Source organism: Anser anser (assembly GCF_964211835.1).
Source record: "Anser anser genome assembly, chromosome: Z".
Lineage (NCBI taxonomy): Eukaryota > Metazoa > Chordata > Aves > Anseriformes > Anatidae > Anser > Anser anser.
In genome coordinates, this window is record NC_139723.1 from 69,455,994 (window position 1) to 69,479,943 (window position 23,950).

A 23,950-nucleotide genomic window follows, 5' to 3' on the forward strand; every position below is an offset into this window, starting at 1 on the left:
ATAACAATTAAAAAAAATAACAACAAATATCTCCAGAGAGATAATAAAAATACCCAAATCACAGACCATGTAGATATATAACAAAGTACAATCTAGTCTCACCATCTTGGTGGCAACGGCTCCTGAGGTAGCTAGCAGAGAACAAGAACCACAGAGCAACAACAACAAAATGGTCAGTGACTCAGAGAAATGATGCAACCTTTCCCTTCCTCTCTGCTGAGGACTGGGCCCAAATACCAACCCCAAACATTCAGTCCTGGAGGAACGAAGAGCCTGAAACTTCTTGGATGAAATGTAATTCCGACTTCCTTCCGTCCTGTCTGGAACTTAAATAGAAGATCTAGATTCCTATCTTAAACCCTTACCGAGGAAGGAAGAACTGTGTTAAAACTCTGAGCGTTCAGAGGGTGAGTAACTGCGGATATGACAACTGAATATGGAATTTCATTCATTTGTAAAACATTTTAATGGGGTCCATCTTCACCAGGTCGATCAGCTCTGATGGCAGGTTAAAGGACACTTCAACTGTATGAAGCAAATGCTAAGTCACAGTTTTACGCAGACCACGCTGTTGCTCAACCATAGCTAGGCCATTGAACTAAGCAGAAATCTGAACAGGTGCTAATAAAAGGGCAATATGCTGGAGAAAGTAAAAGGAGAACCCATTTAGAGGTCTCCGTGTGTCTCTCCAAGCAAACAAGGTCTTCAAGTGTGATATAAAAGAGAAGGAGGTGAGCTTGCTGGTGCATGTGGGAGTTCCTCTGTCAGTGGTGAGTTTTACTTAGGATGGAAAGAACTTCATTTGTGGGAATGCATGCTTTTATGGTTTGAGTGATAAATGTGCTTGGAGAACAAAAACAGATAGGAAGCTTTGTTGTGGATTTCTTCATAATTTTATTTTATTTTTTTTTCTAGTGGGAATTTCCAGAAAGAAAAAGGTTTCTTTTGCTCAGGTTGTGAAATCTTAAACTGATGCTGCTGGGAGGGAATATGTCTGAAACAAACTGAAACAAATTGTTTTCAAGGCCTGGAATTACAGAAGATAAAATGTCACAACTAGAATAACCTTTTAACCTGAGATTTCTTAGAATTTCCTCATCCGTGAAGTGGCCAGATAACACTTGGCTGAGTTTACAGACGAGGACAAATTCACAGCAATCCAGTAGAAGCAGGACTGTGCTCTTAATGTGCTTAGAGAAAATTTTACAGAGCCTTTTGCATTACTTAGACTTCTGGAGAGAGTAAAAGTGAGTGTTTAAAGAATTTAGATAAAATCTACAGGTGATCTAGAAGTTAAATACTCTGAAAGGAGACAGCAATGTACTTAAAAAAAGTCATGTAACATGGATTTTTCTTCTGATTTTATCACGTACAGCTTTTGTTGGCTGATCCTTAGTAGTTCGCAGTGCTAGCAGCAGTAGTGAAGGAACATAATGGTGTCTGTCACTTAAAGCAGAGCTGTAAGCAGCAAACATGATGAATCTGCAGACACTAATAGGATACGGACATGTAGCCTTGATTGAGAGATTTTGCTCTAAATCTTACAAGACAATTTCTCAGAAAGATGCTACTTACCAAGACATGAACCAAAAATATAAAACTTTGAGGTTTTGGTAGTGAACCTGAATAGCTACTGTGTTGCTTGTGATATTCCTTGAATGACTTCTCAAAAGAATCTGCTGGCCAAAGCCAGCAGATCTATCTGTCCCTCGGTGGTCTTGCTTGTGTGGGTTCTGTGGGAGATGCTGCCATTTTGCCTCTTACCACAATATTTCTACAATCATTTCAAGGAAAAAAAAATCTAAACTTTCCAAACTCTGGTTTGATATTAAATTTCTTGGTTGCTCTGCTATAACTCTGTATTGCAAAATCAAGATACTACACAAAGGTCACTGGATAGGAGTGCAACACAGGTCCACAGAGACAGAAATAAAAGTAGGATAGCCAAAAACTGTGAAAAAAGATTTAAGATTTATGTGTTAGATATGTGTTACTACCCTGGTTATTATGCTGGTGCCTTTTGACATGCTAGTGAATATAATTTATACACTACCTTTCTGTAGAAAGTAAATGGGCTCTCCACAAATGAAATCTTCGTTTATCTATGAAGAAAAGAAATTGGCAAAGCATCTTGAAAAACACATTTTTTGGCCACATTTGCTAGTATTTGCTGAAAGAACTCTAGATTTTTGAATTACTTCTGTATCTGCACACGACCTGTATTATCTCTTCAAAGGACATAAATGCAAAACTTTCAAGGTTGTCTTCATAAACTTTTGAACCTCTTTGGCTCCTAAAAGGGAACACGATCACAAAAGAATTTTTAAGAATTATTGGAAACATTTGTCAGAATAGGAGACTCAGTAAGAAGGAACAACAACCAGTCACTGGTGCTCTGGAAAGATCCAAGCCCAGTTCACAATTCCACACTGCTAGTATTTGTGAGACCTCCAATACGATACCCAAGGAGTGTGATTAATGTCGTGTGCCTGTTTATTTTTCCCCTGAGAACCTGAAAGGGTAAAAAAAAGATCACAACTAAACAAAAGTATATCAATAACAGGAAACTGTTGGTGAGAAATACCCCGATCTTCCTGTAAATTCACGTCACCACATTCCCCAGGGACAAAGGTGCGTGAACAGCATGGTAAATAATTATGATTTAATATGAGGCCTTGCAATGCTGTTTACAGTTGAACAACAAAAAGGAATTGTTTCTCAAGGCGCAAAATAAGCAAATAATAGAAACACATATCAATATAATCAGGAAATGATGATGTTATGTCTGGGTCAGCTGCTGAAAACAGATTGCAATCTATCAAAGTATCAACCTGATATCTCCATGCAGCCCACAGAGAAACATCAGGGATGGGAGAGAGTCTTTCCCTCTTCTGCATGCCACTCATGTTACTTTGATCCAGTTATGGAGGTGCAGGAGACTGGCGTCTTGCAGAAGGCTCTCCATAGCTATTTGCACTTGCTGATGTTTAGGGACATCACTAGGGAATTTGATATATTTGTTGACAGCATCTGAAAGGATTTGTTGCATTTCATATTACAAAACTGAAAATAAAACACTTTACGTTAAGTGAGGAGGAGAGATTGTAAGGAATAGTAACAGCTGGTCTCTTTCAGGAAGATTATGTTGTTGAATATAGCCAGCAAATAGAAGAAAATCTCATTGCAGAAACATCACAGTGAATTTCAACAGAGAGGAGTGAAGCTTCTTAGTTCCTCATTAAAAATACATTTTAGTGAGAAATATAAAAAGCACATAGGATGTCAGTTTGCAGCAATTTTTCCCTACAGAAATATTTTTAGGGATTCCAAGGCAAAATCAGCTATGCAAAACCCAAACAGAGCAATGAGTCTTGAACAGAAGACTAACATTTTTAGTAGAAGGCTTAAAGCATTTAAAAATGCATTCAATCCTTAGTTACAGATACATAATTCCAGACTATGCTCGTCAGATTTTAAAGTTAAGCAGGGTCAGGTCAGGTCAAAGCCTGAATGTGAAAATATCAAGAATTTTCTTAGTGTTGTCTGAAATAGCACCAGTGACTGTGGAAGACTTTTCTCCGTCACTCAGGGCTGAAATAAAGCATCAACACTTGCATCCTGTTAAGTACCAGCTTCTGGGACTTATAGACATTCCTTAAAGCTTCCAGTGATGGACAAGTATTTGAAGACTTTTTTTTTTTTTTTTTTTTTGCCTTTATCCATGCTGTTATCTTCAGAAGTATTTTGGTGCTTAGCACCTATGTAAGTGTCAGCTCCTGCTGAATGAATCAGTGCATCAGCACAACTGCCATGAATAGGATGTCTAGGAAATAAGCAACAAGCTTTGCACAGCCTCCTTGAATTACACCATATGCTTTATCATACTCACTGCACATTGAAGCTGATGTTGATTTTGTTTGGATTGTGCCTGCTTGCCATCCCAAGCAGATGATTTTTACACTGTTGTCAGGATAATGCCAATCATCTTAACAGATGCTCGTGCTTTTATCTGTGCTCTGCATCACATTCCTCCGAGAGAAGGCTGCCAGCAACAAACAGGTTTTTCTGAAAGTACATAAGGGAACAATGGACAATAGGAGCTGTTTTATACCACTGGGTATAAACAAGAACAAAACCCAGTTCACATGCAATGAAAAACACGATTTATCAAGATGTAAGTTGGTGGCTGGTAGGCTGTAGATGACTTTCAGGATCTGACAAACCACTGGAGCAGGCTGCAGACATCCAGTTTGTTAAAAAAGTCACTGCTGGGGCTGGATGGAGCTATCTGTGCATTTTAGGTTGATTCTCTAAACAGCCTTGGAATAAAAAAAAGCAGATGATTTCTATTCTTTTAGAAAATTCAAAATGCGTCATTTAAAAATTTTCCATATTAAACTTTTCAAATGTTCTTTTGAAATGACACTTCAAGACACTTCTCCGTTCTCCAAATACTGGACTAGGAAAAGGATATTGGTTTAAAAGAAATTAACGGTGGCTAGCAGATAAGCCGTCTTCCCCCTCTAAGGCAGGCAGGATGCTTAGAAAGTATATAACGATCAAGAGAAAACATCTCTATCCTCTCCATACCTCAAATGCTTTCATCTCCTCCCTCCCCAGCTGCCTTCCTGTGAGCTTCCAGGCCCCAGTCCCAGGGCTTGGTGGAAGACATGGCTGGATAGAGGAGAAAGAGAGGAAAGGAAGTGCTTTTCAGAGCTGGTTGGGAAAGGGAGGTGGTGTTGGCAACAGAGGTGTTATTTTTGGCTTTTGAGTTCTTAAAAGTATTCTTTCAATTGATTATTTGTCATGATCAAAAACCAAAGCTGAAAGTCATGCTTAAGGTCAAGCTCAGCTAAATGCAATTAAAAATGTTTTAAAGCTGCCTGCTATCCCCTCTGCCCCCGAGAAACAAGAAATTAGTGCTGCTTTGGTAAATGAAGTCTGCAAACTCATCTGCTTGGTATTTAGGAAAAATGCTTCAAAATCCTTATGCTATAAGAAGACCAACTCTATTTCATCATCCTTACATTTTTTTTTCAAGGTAGACCCAAAACATTTTTCCTCATTCTTTTACTTATTTAGTCCCTGAATTGAAAAACCAAACAGTTCACACCATTCTGCAAGCATTTGTGGAAGAAACAAATACTTTAGAGCAAACTGCTTCTTTGACTGTTTTTAGTGTTTTTCAGAAAATCATTAACAAAGAGAGATATACTATTTCAAGTTAAGCATTATTCTCCAGTAGTGGAAAAACAATGTGACAACCCTGCATGCTTCCTATGAATTTCTTAAAGCACCTAGTGAACAACACCTAGGTATCAAACCAGCCCTGAGAACTAGAAAGGACAGCATATATTTTCTGATTTACATCTGTAGAAGTCAAGATGAGGAGAAGAGGGGAATGAGTCATCAGAAAAACTAGGAATGAATCACATACATGTTGGTAAATGGATGGTATATAATACCCTTAGATTTTGATCTTTTGCCAAGAGCTGTAGGTAGTAGATCCTGGAACACACCAAAATATTTGCAGACAAATGTGGTCAAATATCCCAGCTTGCTGTGCCTATATCTCAACAAACGCAAGTTTGTAAAAGTTACTCATAAAATATTGTCTCAGTATTTCTTACCCCTTTTTCATGTTACTCTTCCTGTTGCTTGTAATATTAACAAGACAAAGAGAAAATGAAGAGCTCTCTCTTTTCTGTTGGTAGGATCTGTAATTTGACTTAGCACTACTAGAAAAAAATAAGAATTAAACCCCAGAATGCTATGTTATTCAGTTAGCTCTCTGGATCAAACCTTTGCCACCATGGTAACACGTGGCAACACCAACACAGATGCTCCGATGGGATAAATCAGCATTGCTGCATTTGCTGGAGCAAAACTCAGTCAGTTTCTGTCTCTACTGGCCTTGGGGTCCTGTTAGTCTGATGCACAAGTTCTGCAAGGAAAAGCAAATCACTGTAGAGTTCAAATGCCAGTGATTAATTATTGGACTTTTTTTCACGAGTCTAGATGATTCCCACAGCATCTCCATTCATATTTACAAAGATTTCTTTGCATGATACTGCTTTGATGCCTGCCACATCCGTGCTGGCTTGTGCATATCTTCACTAGTCAGTTACCAGTTACTCTAATTTTAAAAGCAGAAATACTGGATGACTTTGTGGTGTCTTTGACAAACTGCAAGTTTAGTACAAGTTCTTCCACTGAAAATTAACATAGGAGGGAGGTGTTAAACTGTCAAAATACCACAATTGCTTCATCTGGCCATCCGAAACATCAGCAGCCAGGGAATATTAAGTTCCAAGACGTCATACCTTTTGGTTTCGATGTGTACAACTCCTAACGCCATTCTCTCAGCAGGTGAAAAGATTGCCTGGGTTTTGAAAACAACTGAGCACACAGCAGTTTGATTTGGAGCTGGAAGGAGCTGGTGGACGCTCAACACTTCAGGGAAAAAGGGCTGGAAGCGCTAAGGAAATTCTTCCTTCTGCTGGACGATAGGGAGCTCAAGCCTTGCAGGCCCTGCATGGTGGTATTGTCAAAAGAGGTGAATAATAGAATAAGTACATTTCCCTTTGTTTTTCTTTTCTCTTGAGTGCTACTACACAGGTGTGGGAATATCATACAGAGAAGATTATATATCAGGGAAAGGAATGCTCTCACTGGGTCTTTTTTTGAAGTCACATTGCATTTAGAGGCTTCTGAGCAGTTGCAAAATACAGCCCCAACTCTGCCCGTACTGGTAAAATCCCTATTTGACTATCAGGTGGAGGATTAAAACTACCTCGGTGAGTAAAACCAAATGTTATGAACATTTTTACAATAGATGGATTCTGATGGTCAAAACAGCAGGTACTCATGAAGTCAAAGAAACTTGGACTGCTATGATCCATAGGGATTCCCTTTCCTACTTCTAATTATTTTCATTGGATCACATGGCTAAAAGCTGTGGCTTTTTTTTTTTTTTAATTAAAAAAAAGCCTCCACACCATATTTGAGGGAAAAATGACTATCTGCAACATAACACTATTCAAATGTCAGCTATCAAATGACTAATTCTGTTTTTTCCATATGAAAAACCACATTCACACAAAGGAAGGCAACCAATTGCTTTCTTTCAAAACTCTTCACTCTTTAAGAATTACAAAAATATCTCACTTGATCTATCAAGCATTTTATTTTATGAGCATCAGTTTTATAGTCCTGAAACGGAGTCAGAAGCGGTTTGGAAAAAATTACTCAGACCTGTAAAATGCAGAGCAGTGGGGGGTTGGATTCTGCTCTTGTTGTCAGTGGATTTTGAATAGTGGGATTTGACTGGATTCAGTGGTGCCACACGAGTACAAGCGAGGAGGGAGTCAGGCAGTCTTCATGGGCAGTCTATTCTGTAGGAACCACCCACACAAGGAGTTAGGCTTGAGAAGTCCTTGCAGGGATCATATTAGATTTGGCTGACCTCTGCCACTGTTAATGGGAAAATTGGGACGATACTGGGAAAACAAAACTTGTTCTAGTTTTGGGACATTTTGGTCAATATCTGCCTCAAAGGGGTCTCACTGGCAGCACAAGATCAACCCTGCCAGAAGAAGCAACCTTGTCTCCAGAAAATTGCACAGCTGTGTGCTGAGAACACAGAGCTGAGAAGAGCGCAGTGGAGATGCATGTCTATTTTCCTCATATCCTGGGCAAAAAAGTGTAAGGAAGCCAAAATAAACCAGACATGCTGTGCTTAAAAGTTAAAGTATTTGCAGAAGAAGCATGGCTGGAGTATGCTACAATAAAAAGTTTTGTTCTTCTACACAAAAAATAGAGCTTCAGAAAATCATACTTCATGGGCAATGTGAAGAAGAGCGGACATACTTTCCCTGCTTTCGAAGGGAGACAGGACTGTGACTGCCTAGGAAATAATTATAAACTGCCTATGAAATAATTATAAACTCTCTGTATTACCCCAGCCATAAAGAAGATGCTGATAGACAGTAGAAATAAATGATCAGTGAAACCTCTTCTGTTTTCTCTTCTTTCCTGTACCTACATCACAGCCACACACATATCTAGTACCTTCAAAGCAGACAGGAATGAAGGTAAGGAAGGAAACAAGGAAGCAAGCAAAGAGGAAAAGCAAGGAAGCAAGCAAGTAAGAAATTCTTTCACTTCTGCTCCTTTTTCCACTTTTTTTTTTTTTTCATTTTCCTGTCAACAACTCTTTCTCTTTATTTTCTTACCCACCACCCACAACCCTTTCCAGACCTCCCTGATTCCTGCAGAAGTTGGACCGACCACGAGCACCCAGGCTCTCTCTGTTTTGAAACAATTCTTCTCTGGTTGCTTGTGACTCCCGTGGTGCTGATGTGAAGAATCTTTTAATTTGAAACTGTCTCAGGTAGTGGACATATTTTCAAACCTGCCTGGGTACAGTTCAGGATGTAGTGCTGGCAGTCGGCTCATCTGGCCCTATTTCTGTTCTCAGCGCTAACTCAGGTCCACTTGCTGTCTAGAGTGCTGCTGGGTCTCCAGGCTTCTGTTTCAGCCAGCATATCAATAGGTTGCTCTGGCTGGGAGGACCATACCTAGTGCTTAGCTTGTCACTGCAAGTTTGGAGATCTCTTTTAAAACAAGGACAGAAGTTTTACTAATGCTGATGGTGCTGCTGATGGGTTGAGCACGGCTGGAAAGTGTGGAAAAGTCTTTTGAGATGAGAGCTATCATTTCTGAACTACTGAAGAGAAAAGCAACCCCTGTCTTCATAGGACCTTGAAGGACTAGCTGAAGAACAGCAGGACCACACAGATCTGAGATGACCAGTAAAAGATGAAAGGAATAACTAAATATCATACTATTTGATCAATATTTTGCATTGAAAGGCATTGCAGATTCATCCTACCATCACCTCTGATCAGACAGGGTTTGCACTCACATTTCCTTTTATACAAGCAGTCCTTCGTGAACACAAACGGGTGATTTGGCTATGGCAGCTCTCAAGGGTGAAACCTGATGTCTCTCAGAAGAACTTTTTGCCATACATTGTTTTGTGCCAAACTCTCCTAGCTGAATAACAGCAAGGGAACAAGCTTCCATCAGGGATCAGCCTAAAGCAGATGCACAGAATGGCATGTGACCAGACTCAGTTGGAAAAAAACAGAAGAACAGTGTTACTGATACTGGAGCAGATGCAGCCCCTGCCTGAATGGGTGGCTGGGCAGGCGTGTAGGAAATGTGGGACTATGTGCACTGACACTGGGGCAGGTGATTGTTAGGTTTATCGACCGCTTACACACAAGGTGGCTAAGGAATTAAAAGTCCAGTATATCTCCTATAGCAGTCTACAGGTATACTACCTCAAGATATTCCATAAAATGGAGTAGGTACCATTGCCACCATTTACAGATGTGAAAGTCTGTGCTTATCCAAAACTGTAACTCATGCTGGTTTCAGAGTATGTCTTTCTCCCTCCCAGCTCCCACAGGGCCACCCAAACCACTAAAACATTCCTCAGTCGTAACAGTGCAGAGTGAACTGGCTCCCATTCAGATGGTCTGGACAGTGGGGTGGGATACAATAACCGGGCTGCTTCCAAAGTGTAATCTCAGGGTTGAATACCACACACCAGAACGAAGTGTTCACAGCGGGTTTATTAGGGCACTGAAGGATCTGCCAGACAGGATGAGTCAAACATGCTTGAAGTGTTAAGAGGTGGCTTTAAAAACTGATCTCCTCCTTCTTAAGGAAATTAAGGGATTAAAAATTAAAACAATCTTGTTCTTTTCTGTACGAGGAACTGACCTGGCTGGGAAACACTGAGAAACCTGAATGGATGACAAGTTAGCCACAGAGTGACAAAAACTGAAACTGTGAAAGGACTTGTCCCTCCATCCTGCAAAATCTCTAGCTGTTTGGAATCAGCTTTTACTGGTGACCATGTCACCTCAAGACCTGCCATATCTCCCTGTTTGTGTGTGTACAAGATTCAGACTTTCTGGATTAAATCCCAGCCCTGTCAATCTCAATGAAAATGCTTTTCCTGGTGTTAGGAGACCTTCAGTTCAGTCCTATTGTTTGTTTTCCCACTCAAGGACATACATCTCTGAGTTTGTAGCGTCTACTTGATCAAAGATGTTAATTTAACCTTCTTTTTGATGTTCTTCTTATCTCTTCTTCAGTCAAAGTCCTTCCTGTACTTTCCCGGATCCTCTCACCTGCTCCCAAACACCTTGGCACTGAGCCACCAGCCCAACCTTCAAATCCCACTCTTCCAAGTTCACTTCTGTGGCAAACCTAAACATATATAAAAAAACATTGCACAAACATATCCCCAACATATCCAAAACCTAGATACTGTTCTAGATACTGTCCACTTTGCAACTCAGTCCCCCACACCTCATTTCAGTCTACCATTTTACTATTTTACTATTCCCTGACCCACTGGGCTACAGTTGTTTCTCAACTGCTTACCAGAGCACTTTGGATACCCAAGGCAAATAAATGTTTATGATGAAGTGACAAAGGAGAACTGGCAGAGTCCTTGAGAAAAAATTGCAGTGAGGCAACTTGTTTTGGTATGGCAAAAAATTAACAGCAAGGCTTTGAAAATGTATGCGAAATAAACGGTGATGTCCAAACATTAAGGAATAAAGAGGCACAATAGTGCACATGATGCACTGCGTACTAAACAGGTTCCAAGTTCCTACAAAAAGTGTGCTAAATCCTACCACGGCACAAGGCCAACACCAGTCCCCGCGGTGCTTCACACATCCAGCTTTGGGAAGCATGGCTGTAGTCTGGCAATTCCTATCAGGCTGAACTGCCGTGGAGAGATGGCTGTCAGCACAGAGAGAGAAAACTGCAGCCTCCGGATAGGAGAGAGATGACAGCCATCAGGGTGATAACGGCAAGGGTATGGGGAGCCAAATTTACGAGAGGAGGTTAGGTGAGCTAGGCTTGCTCAGCCAGGCTGAGAGAAACCACTGCTCTCTACAAATACATTGAGGAAAGGTCTCAACACCAAGGGGCTGGTAACTGTTCTGATGAAAAAGTAGTGTTGGCAGAAGTGAGATACCAGCTGCCTGTAAGGAACTTAAAATCAGAAGTTTCCAGACCATGAAGATAACCATGTCATGTGGCCGTTTTGTAGAGGGGGAGTCAGGCTTGGGACAGGGATGAGACCAAGCCATCTGAATGTTTTTAAGATAGAGCTCAATAAGTGAAAAACAGAGATTATTACATGAGGTAATGTCTGCAGTAGTTGGGATTGGGATTTAATGATCCAGGTGGTCCTTTCCATCCTATGCTGTTATGCTTCCACAGCCAACACTATTCTGTACCCATGGCCAACAGAAAAAAGAGCGCATTACTTCCAATGCAAGTGCTTTAAAAGAGCAAAACAGTCAAAATTGTGAGGACTGTGAAAATACCTAGCATGAGTCAGAGATAATTTAGCAAGCCCAGCAGCACTTGTGTAAAATGGATGCACGACAGGAATCCAATTCAGATGAAAAAGCTACTATCAACGGAGGGTATTGATTTACAGGAAGAGACAGCTTTCTGCATAGTAATGGTGTGAACCTACTACAGCTGCAATTTGGTAAGTAATTTCAAAAGCAAAGCCATACAAAATACATTTGCAAATGCACTTTTTAAAATAGGCAACAAGAATTGGAGCCATGCAAGCATGAGAGCATAATGATGTTAACGATGTTAAAAGCAGCACATGCAAAGGCACCAGATGTTTAGACAGGATAACAATGATGCTGAGGACAATTCTCACTAATCTATGATTCACATGGCGAAAGAAAGATATATTCCCATTATTGGAAGAATCTGGATTGTTTGCACAGGCAAATGAGAAAAACAGGTCAGTATAGATGAATATAAATGATTTTCCTAGAGAGTAAGGGTCTGACTGAAGATGTATGAGTTACAAACAACAAAGTTATTGATCAATCGGAGTAGCATAAAAAACCTTCAGAAACCAAAAAGATTAGTAAAACTGTAGAAATCAGTGAAGCAAAGTGCATCAGAAAAGAAAACAAAAAAAAAAAAAACAACTTAAAAGGCAACCTGTATGAAAGGTTCTTCTCAGTTTCACTACTTCTATTCAGTATTCTGATACATGTTGCTTGTAAATGGGCTGCTGCAGTGTCTGATCCCTAGGTAGTCACTAAATCAGCCATGCCACGGAATTAGATGATGTTTTTCTCTAAAACCTAAGAACTTAATTTCCTCAGATGTCCTGAGGGAGTCCACGTGCCACTGCCCTGGAACTGAGGCCCTCCCTGGGGATTTGCTTCTCTCTTCCAGCGTGCTGAAGCCAGGGGAATGAAAGCATTTTCTTCAGCACCATCCCCTCAAGCTCCTCTCCCTCCTTTGACCTGCACAAAGGCTGAATTCTAGTCGTCTCCCTGTGCTAAGATAATTTGCATAGTTTTGCTGTAGTTATTTTTCTGTTTTTCCTTTGTTGGACTTCTGGCTGACCGCAGGTTGTTTTGCTTTGGCAGACAGGGGTGAAGACCTTGTTCAAGACTCCCAGTTCCGAGAGATTCTCTCTGGGGAAACTTCTGGAGTCGGAAGCTTTACACAGGTTCCCTCAAAAGAAATGACCTGAGAGTTGCATATGGATCTGCAAAGGAGAGGACGCTCAACTACAACACTTAACACTGAACTTGGGGCAAATAAATATTTTCTTTACGCCAGTGTGACTGTTCAGACTCTTGCACTTATGTCTGTAACTATCTGAGATAAAGAAACACATCTCCACATACTGAAACTGAACAAACAAGAAAAATAACACAAATTAAGGATGCTGCATCATTCAGTGCACTGAATGAATTCCCACATCTGTTTTAATAATCACAGATTTTTTAATAACACTTATTATGCAAACTAATATACTCATTAGTATATCTTGTAAATTAAGGAAATGTGTTGCTAAGAAATGATTAGAGGTTGTGCTCAAAATCAAAATAAAAAGAAGTCAGTTTTAAGCTGCTGTTTTTAAAATAACTCTGGGTGGGCAGATTCTTATGCCTAATTAATTTGAGCTGGTACCCCAAAATTCAGCTGACATCACTAACACCCTCTGATAGCACTACCAGATTTTCTAAGGACCTGATTTTGGGAACCAGTAGGCTGGGTGGGCTGTGATGATATAAAGATGTTCTGTCCAAACACAGTATCCGGTGTCCCAAAAGAAAGGCACCAAACACATGTACCTTTTCCTGTTAACTCCTGAATGGCCTCCACTCCAAAGCTGCCTATAGGTCACACTCTGGCTCTTGGAGTTTCTTCAGGATTGTCAGGAGAGCATCCCCAACCCTTACCACAGGGGTGAAACCGCTACAGTACCCAGCCATTGCAATTAATCTGGCACTATGGTTGATCTTTCACTAGAAGAGACCACATATAGAGCACCCTGTGTTTGCTAACACATATCCTGTGGGGATTAAAGCAGAGTCTACACCATAGCAGCCTCATAATACAAACTCATGCGTCTTCATGACATGTTTTTTCTAAAACTGTGGTGTGCTGTCAGGAGGTGCATCTTTCAGTGGGGCAGTGAAGCAGCCATGATAGCTGAAGCACAAACATGAGGAGAGCAGGTCCATCACACAGCCTGTGCACACGGATGCAAACTGATTACTTGGGCCTTATTATGCACAGGGAAAAAACGAGGAGGAGGAGAATGCCTAGGCCCACACCCCATGATTAGCTAAAGAGAGAGAAAGCACAGCAGCAGGCCTACTAGGTGGCTGTGATTTTCCTCTTGCCCTTGTAACGTTACTACATCTCTTTTGGGCTGACCACATGAACAGTCCAGGGAGGGCTACCATTGAGAACTTCTCAATGGCACACCATTGCTGTGCAACGGGCACTGCTGCCCACCAGTGTCATCCCAACAACTTCTTGTCTGTGTCCTGCAACAGCAAAACCCCTTCCTCCTGGTAGCAGCTGCAGCCTCCTGTACTGAGCCTCTCATGTTGTGGCAGTCTGGCTGAACCAGAGGAGTATTTTTGTTTTCTGGATGATCTATTATGGAACGCACCTTCAAATCTCTCTAATAGAGCTCAGTCAACATCAGGAGAGGAGCAAGACCTGAGCTCTCACTCTGTGATGTCTTGGAAAGGGCAGGGATTGTATGGACAATACCTGAAGCAGGCTAAGAAATCTTGGTTTGAGGCATGAGCCACCAAGGGGAAGAAAGGCCAACACTACCCTCTTCCTTTGTACAGAACACAGCTTATTGCCTTGCTTTAGGCTATCTCACTGGCACAGGATGAACTTTCATTCTGAGCTGCTGAGGACAGCCAGTCCTGGGCGCACACAAGTTTCTCTTTCAGACACCTAAAACAGAATTTTTAAAGTTGCTGAAGTGGTTTAGGAACATGCATGGATCAGCATCCCACAGTAACCTGTGCTCCCAATTCACCTATGCAGTTCTTGGAAAATTATATTTATTATAAATATGTAACCTGATCTTCAAGGTAAATAAGAGTTCAGTTGTCCAGCTTGAAAATTTACATGGTCTAACTTGCGTAGGATCACAAGATAATGAGGGATCACAAGAAGAGCACAGATTTTGTAGAGAGATTTTGTATCTCTGGTAAGACAATTCACAGAAAAAAAATCTAAGAGACTCTTTTACTACATTTTGAATGGTGACTTTAAATATTCTCTTTACTGGAAAAATAACATCCTTATTAACAATGCCCTTTTTAAAATTCACTTGGCTTGGTAAAGAATCATTGGAAAACTTGGAATTTAGAATTTGAATACCATTTTATCCCACTTGAATCGAATGACCTCTTCATTTTTCCAAGAAGCTGTATTTTTAAGAAGCAACGTTTTTATTTATAAGGTACTATTTAATTAAGAAATTGTTACAGGAATAAGATTATCTTGCAGCCTCAGGACTCCCTCTAGTGTCTTTACAGCCAAGCTCTTTATGGAACTGCATGGACCACTGGAGTTTTGTGTCTGTTTTTGATGACTACGGAGCATACATCAGTAACTTCTCATTTGCGTCTAACTTGCCTAGAAGCTTCAGTCCACTGTGTTGACCCTTCACTCAGAAAATCCAAGTGAATATTTGACACCTGATACAGTATTAAATTAAAATTAAGACTGAAATAAATAAATAAATAAGCCATTTTAATGCAATAAATTATTCATTTTCCACTGTTTTTTTTCTAAAGATTATTAATTTCTTCTGTTTAGCTGGAAATCTTTAAGTTATTAGGACAGGACATCTCCTAACTGCTTGCAGGCAGCATTCAATCTTTCCCATCAGAATAATTAATATTTGTCTTCTCAGTGTTTGTTATAATTACACTACTGTCATATCAGCATAAATTAACCAAAACCAAAGAAAACTGATATAATTTTTTTCAAAATGTGGGGACAGTTTTGGCTTCTGAAATTGGTTGAAAACCTATGAGGACCCTAAGAAAGTCTTGGCTGCAGCAACAATTTGCAAAGAGTACTGTTCGTTGAAAATTGAATAGAAACGAATTTCTAAAGTAGTTTCTGGTATGACATGAAACTGCTTTCTTCTCGGTAAAATCTTTATCCAACCAAATCCAATAGAAAGAAATTGATGTGCAGGGTATTATAGAGCTCAGTGATACCATGCATTCTGCTTTAACCAATAGACTGATTGACTGTCACCTGCAAGCAAGCTTATCTTCATTATTAATAGGAAAGAATCTATTTACTAGCTGGAAAATTTTTCATATTTTCACAGAAATATTCCACATGGAGGTCAAGACTACAGGATATTCAGTTGGCATACAGGAACAATCCTACAGAGGAGGATGAATAAACAGAAAACAGAAAAAATTACATACTGGATTTCTGCCTGTCTGACTGCATGACCAGGAATTTTGTTTAGGGAACAAGTCCTGTTACACTTTGAAGACATAAGAAATCCTTCAGTAATAAATGCCAAAGATGATAAAAACAAAACAAACAAACAAAAACCCAAACCAAACCAACAAACCAAACCAACAAACAAAAATAAATAAATAAATAAAAGTTTTTCAGGAACTGCAGGTATAAGGCTTAAAATCAAAGAATTCAGATTTACATTTCTTAAAAAAACCCACAAGTCTCACTGAAAGCAAGTAGGACTTTGGGTTGGAAACTCCTGAAGGACTTAAGAAAATGTGGCTTAAAGCTATAGGTCACTTGGGCCATTGTCAGAATGTGGCCTTTCTTTTCTCAGAAGTCTCTTAATACTTGTTTTGCATGGCATGGAAATACCTGCCTGAGTCACGGCATCACAGGACAGCAGAGGCTGGAAGGCACCTCTGGAGGCTATCTTGTCCGATTCCTCTTCTCAAAGTAGGGTCACCTACATCAGGTTTTTCAGGGCTGTGTCCTGCAAAGTTTTGAACATCACTAAGGATGGAGTCTCTCCGGGAGACCTGTTCCAGCGTTTGACCACCCTCAATGTGAGAAAGATTCTTGTATTTAAATGGAATTTCTATTATTTTTTTTCCATTGTCTTTTATCTTTCCACTGGACACTGCTAAGTCTGGCTCCTTATTCTGCACACACTCTTATCAGATATTTGTACCCATTGATGAGATTCCCACTGAGCCTTCTCTTCTCCAGGCTGAACTTTCTCATATGTCAGAGTGGATTACTTTTCTTTGGACAAGAAGTAATGTCATAATGAGCATACTAAAAAATATTAATTTAATGACAAAATTAGTTCAATGATTGCTGAGTTACTTCATAGAGGTACAGACAACATTAACTGACTGAGTACATTTTTGTGACTATATCAGTGTAACTACAATGTGGAATAGACTTTAAATTGTATATACCTTAAAACAAATGTATCATGTCCTCCAGTTTCATCCTATGACATGAATCACAAAGTATTTAGAAATAATGTCTAGTTCTACACCTCCGCATGTACAGGATACTGCCATTTACCTGTCTCTTGCCTCTCATCCAAATGTCTTGCTCAGCACTACCTTTCCCCTAACATGGTTAGAGAAGACAAATACTCCTAACTGGGGATACATTGTCATACCTGTGCAACACATGGTCAGTGCAAAAGCAATTTTTTTCCCAAGGTTTTCCATCAGGAGCACAGAGTTTCACTGCCACACACCTGCAGGCCTGCTTTTCCAGCTTCAGTCACATTATGGATCTTTATTCCATGCTATATCCTTTTTGCTTTTGACCTTCTTCTGCCTTTGAGATTTTTAATAAATCTGTTAAATAATATCTGGGTGAAGATCACTCCCTATGATTTCCCACTGGACATGGCTTTCCCCCAAGTACATTATTCTAAAATTGTGAAGACAGCAAAGCCTGCCAAAAAATGCTGAGGAAAATCTAGACTAAATGATGACTACAAACCTCAAAGGAAGAGAGGAACCAGACGGCTGACCCAGAAGAGATTCATTCCATCACAACTTTTCTTATTTCTGCAGCCTTGGAATATTATCTAGGTTACTTATTCTGCTTATTTAGTGTAAGATTTCATCTCACAAATTCCAGTTCTATGTGTAAGTGGAGTAACAAGTTAAAAAAACAACTGACCTGTTGAGACACATTAGAAAGCACCCTGCCAGCTGATTATATCAGAGAAAATTTTATGACTGCAAGGCTGTTCCTGGCATGGATGATGTATGCAACTGAGGGTATGTTTGCATATTTGAATTAAGTATGATAAGTGGCTTATACACAAGTAGTTCAAATATGCTCTTAAAAAAAAATTTAAACTAGAACCTTGTGCTTTCAAGTACATGGCACCATTGATAAGGTGCAAAATGCAGAATTTCCTCTGTCTAGTTTAAGTTCTGTACAGCTTATAATCATTTTACTTTGCTTTGTCTACTTGCTATATATTTATTCGACAATAAAACATGACTTACTTCTTTATGCAAGTATGATTGTAGTTACGTACCATATCTGGTACAAAAAGAATTAGTAAGAAAGCTGTATATAAGCTGTATAATACTTCTTGTTTCACGATTATAAAAGGTAATAGTATTTACAAGGTTACAAGTACAACATACCTCGAGTACTTGCTTCTATTCTTTGAAGGGACTTTAAAGGCACTGTGATGTGCTGTTTATTACCTGTTATATGTCCATTTCAGACTTCTTTTCCTTGTATGTATATAGCACCCTCACTAGAGTATTCGATCAGTGTACAGTTTAATTTATTTATACCTAAATAATTTTCTGAAGTACAAAAACCATAGTTTATCAATTTTAGACGTGAGGATCCGAGTCATACAGTGCCACCAGAAATCAGCAATCCAAAACTAAATTTTTGAAACAAAATGAAAACATAAAAATTACAGGTGAAATGTTTACTGACCCACATGGTGTGCTTAAGACAACTCACCTACAGCACAAGGGCTGTGTGTGCCATCCATTCCCAGGACTGTCAGTTAATCATTCCCAGGTCTGTGGTTAATGGGTCGCATATCCTGAGAGCTGGTTAAAGCTGGAGAACCAAAGGGGCCTAAAGGTTGGACCTGGTGACTGGGGACATGGTTTAGTGGGTGACATTGACATTGGCGGAAGGGTGATGGTTGAAACAGTTGATCTTGAAGGTCTTTTCCAACCTTAATGATTCTATGATCTTGTTAGGAATGATCTGGAGGGGACACCAGAACAGATCTTTGGAAACGTGTGAGGACAAGGCCACATTTGGGAGTGCTGACCACCAGTGGCCCCTTCCAGCCCGAGTGATGCGGTGATGGTGGCAGACTTTAAGTGTTTGCTTAGTGTTAGAACACAGTAAAAACAGCGAGTGCTCTGCACAGGGGTTCACATCCTTCTCCTCCTGTGCTCAGCTGGAACAACCGGGGAACCGCCGGCAAGCCCTGCAACGCGTCCCGGGCGCTTGAAGGGAAAGAAAACTATGGAAATAAAGCGCGAGGAGCCACCCGTATTTCGGAGGACGCCCCGGGGCCGGCCCTCCACCCGCACGGTGCCGCCCCCGCCGTGTTTCTGTAGCGGGAGGCGGGACTGGGTGCAGGGGGAGGGCGGCGAGCTCCGGGCCGGGTCCCCGGTTCCTCAGGGCGGCCGATGGTGCCCGGCCGGTCAGCGGCATGGCGGGCGGGCCCAGCGCCCCGCTGCTGGCGGCGCTGCTGCTGCTGCTGCTGGCCGGCGGCCGGCCGGCCCGCGCAGGTAGGGGCTGCCGCCATGTCGCGGGGAGCCGCCGGGCTCCGGGCAGGCCGGCACGGCGCTGGCTGACGGGGAGGGGCGCGGTGGGGCTTCGTCTGCGGGAGAGGAGCCCCCATGGAGGGGCACCCCACGGGGGTCAAGGCTCGGGGGCTGGGTCCGGGGATCGCCCCGCCGCAGCTGCCGCTGCGGCGGGGCGATCCCCGGACCCAGCCCCCGGCGTGTGAGGCCTGCGGTGGGAGCAGCCGGGCTTACCTGGCAGCAGGCGTGCAAAAATACCTTTGTTTTCGACAGCAGGCGTTTTGGGGGGGGAAGGGGGAAGGCGTCTCTGTAAAGGGGAGGCCGAGCCTGTCAGCTGAGGTGTGATTCTCTTTTCGCCTGCTGCAGGGTTGATGCTGGGACCGGACAGAGTCCCAGAGTCTTTTTAATAAAAACAAATACCAAACAACTGGCATGAAATTCTTTTTTTAACAATCGTGAGTATGACTGGAATTATGTGCCATGAGGAAAGCTCTAAGGCATGTGCAAAGATATGCCCTGTGGTTCCTCTCCCCGTTTTGGCTTGCAGAAAGCCTTGATGTTCATTACCAACCAGTGACAATGGGTGCTGGTTTTTGGCATCCAAATAGAACTTACGTCTGGCTTCCCACACATGCCAAGGGCCTGCCACTCTTCCTGATGGTGGTGCAAGATCAGGTGCTACTCTAGAGCTGTCACCAAAACCACTGGCACAGCCAAAAACTTAAGTTTGAAATTTCTTTGTTTTCATCTTCAAGTGAACTATAATTACAGCATCAAGGAATCATAATCAAATTTACTATTTAAATATCCGCTTAAATATTTGACCAGTAAGCAGTTCTGGAATCGACCTGTCTGGTATCCTTTGCAATCCCATGCGACATGAACTAGTTGCTGTAACTCCCTTTCCTTAAAAATTAGAAGTGTCTCAGTGTCCATGATTGTACTGTGAATGTTTTCTCTAGATCAGTAGACTAGCCAGGAACTAACGCCTAATGTTTAATTGTAACTTTAAAAAAACAATCTTCAGTTCTTCAGAGATTGATCAAGGCTTATTTGGTAATCTTAAAGGATTAACTTCAGATGTTACAAATGAAATATGCCTCTCTTGTCTTTTTGCAAGAGAATTTCAATGTCTGTTGTTCTAAACAGTGTTCTTACAGGTTTTATGGACAAGAAGCGTGTATGCAGAGTAGGGAGGATATTTTATTGCTCATGGCAGTGTCTCTGAGCTATCACAGATGTCTGGGAGATCAGATTGCCACTAAAATTTCTCTAGTGCTGGTAGCATTGTCATAAATGTCATGGTCTGAGGGTTTCATCAATGATTTTGCTGGCAGGAATATTAGGCCAACCAGTATGGTTTTGCAAACAGTACTTTGAGAGGCTGACAAACCACTTCATGCCTCATTGTTGCGGTAAGAGCCGTCCGTGCCTTGCATTCCAGGCACTGCACGGTAAATACAGAGCTGGAGAAAACATTTCCAGATTGCAAGGTAGTATGTCAGAATCACAGCCTGCTGCTTGTGCTAGCCCAAGTGCAGCAGCGTAGGATGCTTCAGTGGAGCTGTCATGCTGAGCTCTACCATCCCATGTGGGCTGGCATCTGCACCAGGGCAGAGTGTCAAAATCCAGCTCTTGTCTCTTTACTACAGTTGCTGCTATAACTGTAGCCATACTCAGAGACAGAGAGATTCTTCTCCCAGAGATCTTAGAGTGGAATTGAAAAACAATTGGAGGCTGGAAGGAAAACAAAGCACTAACAACTATTAGTCAGTAAATTGAAATTAGGTGTTAAGTGGTTCGCACAATTCTTTGGTATGTTTCTTTGATGGAACCAGAAATTAACATTACCTTTGTTCATTTGATGTTCACTGCTTTAACTATAGGACTGTCTTTTATCTGTAAATCTGGTGTGTGAAGCACATGTGGATGCAACACAGGGATGTGTCTTACTGTGTACGTTTGGCATTACATGCAAGTATCAGAGGCTTACAGACTCTTATTAGCATTTAATTTACCCACAAAATCTCACTGTAAATCCAACAGTGATAAAGTGTGAATCAACCCTGAGAATTCACTTCAACATTATGGTCACATTACCTGTAAATGGCTTTCCCAGCAAATCTGGCAGTCCTTTTCCATGTCCATTCTTCCTGTGCCCCTAAAGTTCTGTCGATGTCATCTGCTACTAGCTTGAATAAGAAATGAAAGAAGTAGTATTTTTCCATTATGAAGTATCCTTTGGCTCTCTGTTTTCTTTCTGTCATTCTGCTGCATTATTTCTTCTGTTTGTCCTCATAGCAAAATTTCATTAACCAAACTCTTGTTATATGAAGTATCGGGACTGTGTGTTGGAGAATGTAGTTTAGACTGTGTGATCTGGGAAGAGGCACTTCCAACATTAACCCAACAGTCCCAAGCCATGGTATTTGTAAGTATCAGAATGTCTTCTGCTTTCAGGTCTTTAATAAATGCATCCTCCAAAGTGCAGTTTGACAGCTTCTGTTTTTTTTCCTTTTTTTTTTTTTTTTTTTCCTCCTGATTAATATTTTGATCACCCCCAGGCTGCTTGTGCAGGTGTGATCTTTGCATACCATTCAAGTGGAGCAGAACACAAGCATTTTAATAATGAAATATGTTTGTACTTTTTAGACACGGTACCATGAAAGTGTTTAGGCAACCTTGCTAAAGAGAGAAGGAAGCAATGAATATCTCCATGTAATTTAGTCATCAGGCATATTTGGAAGAAGCGCACCTGAATTCTGAGAGACTAAAGTTTAAATCCCCTTCACCCTGTTTAGAACAAGGTTTTTAACCAGTTTCCCACCAAAGATTTGTGAGCAAGCCATATGACATAAGATATTCAGTGGTGCTGATAGTGTTTTTCAATCTCACCAGTTGATTTAGATCATATCTATGATGTAGTAAGTACTTAGTTAAAAATGGAATATTTTAAATATGGTTCCGTCCAGCTGTAAGGTAAAATGAAGAAGACAGGAGTGTATTTTTAATTGTGAAGATAGGTTTCGTGATTATTTTTCCAGGTGATTACTAGTGAGTGCTGCTGAATCAGGCTCGAAGGAGGTTCGCATTTTCCTCTCCCTGCAAGAGAGAGAGGCATTGAGATTCACTGTAAAAGACAGTGTTATCATCAACATCAGATTACATCTGCATAAGGTTATTATTCACTTCATCGGGCTAATGATGTTCTGGTTAGTATTCTTAAGCCCGTTCAATCTAGTTTTAATGGGCAGACACACTAACGATAAGTTTTTCTAGCATGAGGCCAAGTTTCAATCAGGAATGTGAGAAAAATCAGCTACCGATCTGATTCTTCTTCATTACTTATCAGAAGCAAAAAGCAAATGTGAAATTACTAAAAGTATTTGCTGTCGATTTTTATTTTTCCAACTTGTAGTTTGAGTGAGCTTTGAATAACCAGAACTGACCTAGAATAGTAGCATCATTTAGTTTGGAAAAAACCTCTAAGATCATCTAGTCCAACCTTTAACTTAGCACTGCCAACTCCACCACTAAACCATGTCACTAAGCACCACATCTGCACATTTTTTGAAGACCTCCGGGGATGGCGACTCAACTGCTTCCCTGGGCAGCCTGTTCTAATGCCTCACAACCCTTTCAGTGAAAACATTTGTCCTAATATCCAACCTAAACCTCCCCTAGTGCAACTTAAGGCCATTTCCTCTTGTCTTATTACTGTGCAGCTCTTGAGAACTCCATGAAACCTATAGTTTACTGTAGTGGTAGTTTCTTTTACTATTTGTATTATATTTTAAAAAAAATAGTGATTTTTATCACTGATATACTATAAAGTATATGTAAACCTTTCCAAAAGTTGCAAGAAAATGTTAGTCATGCTTGTGAATGTTAGTGAGAATATTCTGCCTGAAAGGATTATTTTTTAGTGAAGATTGCTTCATCTAACAAACGCTTCACTTTATCCTAATTTATCATTTTTTCACATCACTCAGCAGGTGTATAATTCAAAAGGTTTAGTATAAATTACTAACTTCGAAATGATTGTTTAATGGTGTTGGAGACCAATATTTATTTCTCTGAATTATTTTTATGTACTCTGATATTAGGCTTCTCCCATCATCACAGTGATTTCAAATTTACTAATGGCAGCTTCAAGGTGAAAGGAAGTATAACTGGATATGAAAATAAACACACGAATCACAAAATTTTGGAAAGGATGCTTGCAGCATGTGAATGAATCACTTCATCTCCGTTGTTCTGATAAATGGTTCTGGCTGCCTCAGCACAAGTGGAATATGCTAAAATATGCTATAAAATCTTGTGGGAGTAGAGTCAGTATTTTGGACATTACGGAATTCCCTTTGGAGAGGACTGACATCTCTTCTGGTGGTGCAGTAGCTGGATTCTCGGACCTGGATGTTAAGCTCTGTTACCTGGAAGCTAGAGAAGTTATTTGTTTTTGTGGGCCAACTTTAGGCATGTTTATAGTGCAGACCATGTGCAATACTTGCAGATGTATTTAATCCTTCATTCTGCTTTGTTTTGTTTTCTGGTGGAGGGCTATAAGAAGTTTCGGACATTAGATACATGGAATTTGGTACACCTTCTCCGAAAGCATCTTCCTTTTTAATGTCTTCACTTGTGCTGTGCAATCAGAAGAAGCAGAGCTTTTATAAGTTATTAATATCACAACAGCTTACATTTGGTATTAATAGGCTCTGAACACTTGCTTCCATCACTCAAATTCTATCCCAGGGTAGAGACTTCCTATT

At 40.7% G+C, this 23,950-nt stretch overlaps 1 protein-coding gene and 2 long non-coding RNA genes across 4 annotated transcripts in view; 2 read left to right on the top strand and 1 right to left on the bottom strand.

Moving 5' to 3' along the window:
• Positions 1 to 271: 271 nt before the first annotated feature.
• On the top strand, positions 272 to 12,849 carry LOC310889907. Of its 2 annotated transcripts, XR_014576904.1 has the most exons (4): positions 272 to 407; positions 6,370 to 6,556; positions 8,052 to 8,146; positions 8,258 to 12,849. It is a non-coding gene; the product is annotated as an uncharacterized lncRNA (long non-coding RNA). The 2 variants fall into 2 exon arrangements; XR_014576903.1 differs by having other exon boundaries at positions 8,052 to 12,849.
• Positions 871 to 22,911, bottom strand: LOC310889908. Its single transcript, XR_014576905.1, has 5 exons — positions 19,413 to 22,911; positions 17,126 to 17,260; positions 16,268 to 16,381; positions 6,324 to 6,531; positions 871 to 4,065 (listed from the first exon to the last, which is right to left on the bottom strand). It is a non-coding gene; the product is annotated as an uncharacterized lncRNA (long non-coding RNA).
• The window catches only part of LOC310889906 (chondroitin sulfate proteoglycan 4-like), a 38,456-nt gene continuing 33,016 nt past the window's right edge, over positions 18,511 to 23,950 (top strand). The window contains exon 1 of the mRNA XM_083818146.1: positions 18,511 to 19,163. Within this exon, the coding sequence (XP_083674272.1) occupies positions 19,085 to 19,163 (79 nt within the window). The 5' untranslated portion in view covers positions 18,511 to 19,084. The remainder of the gene's footprint in view (positions 19,164 to 23,950) is intronic.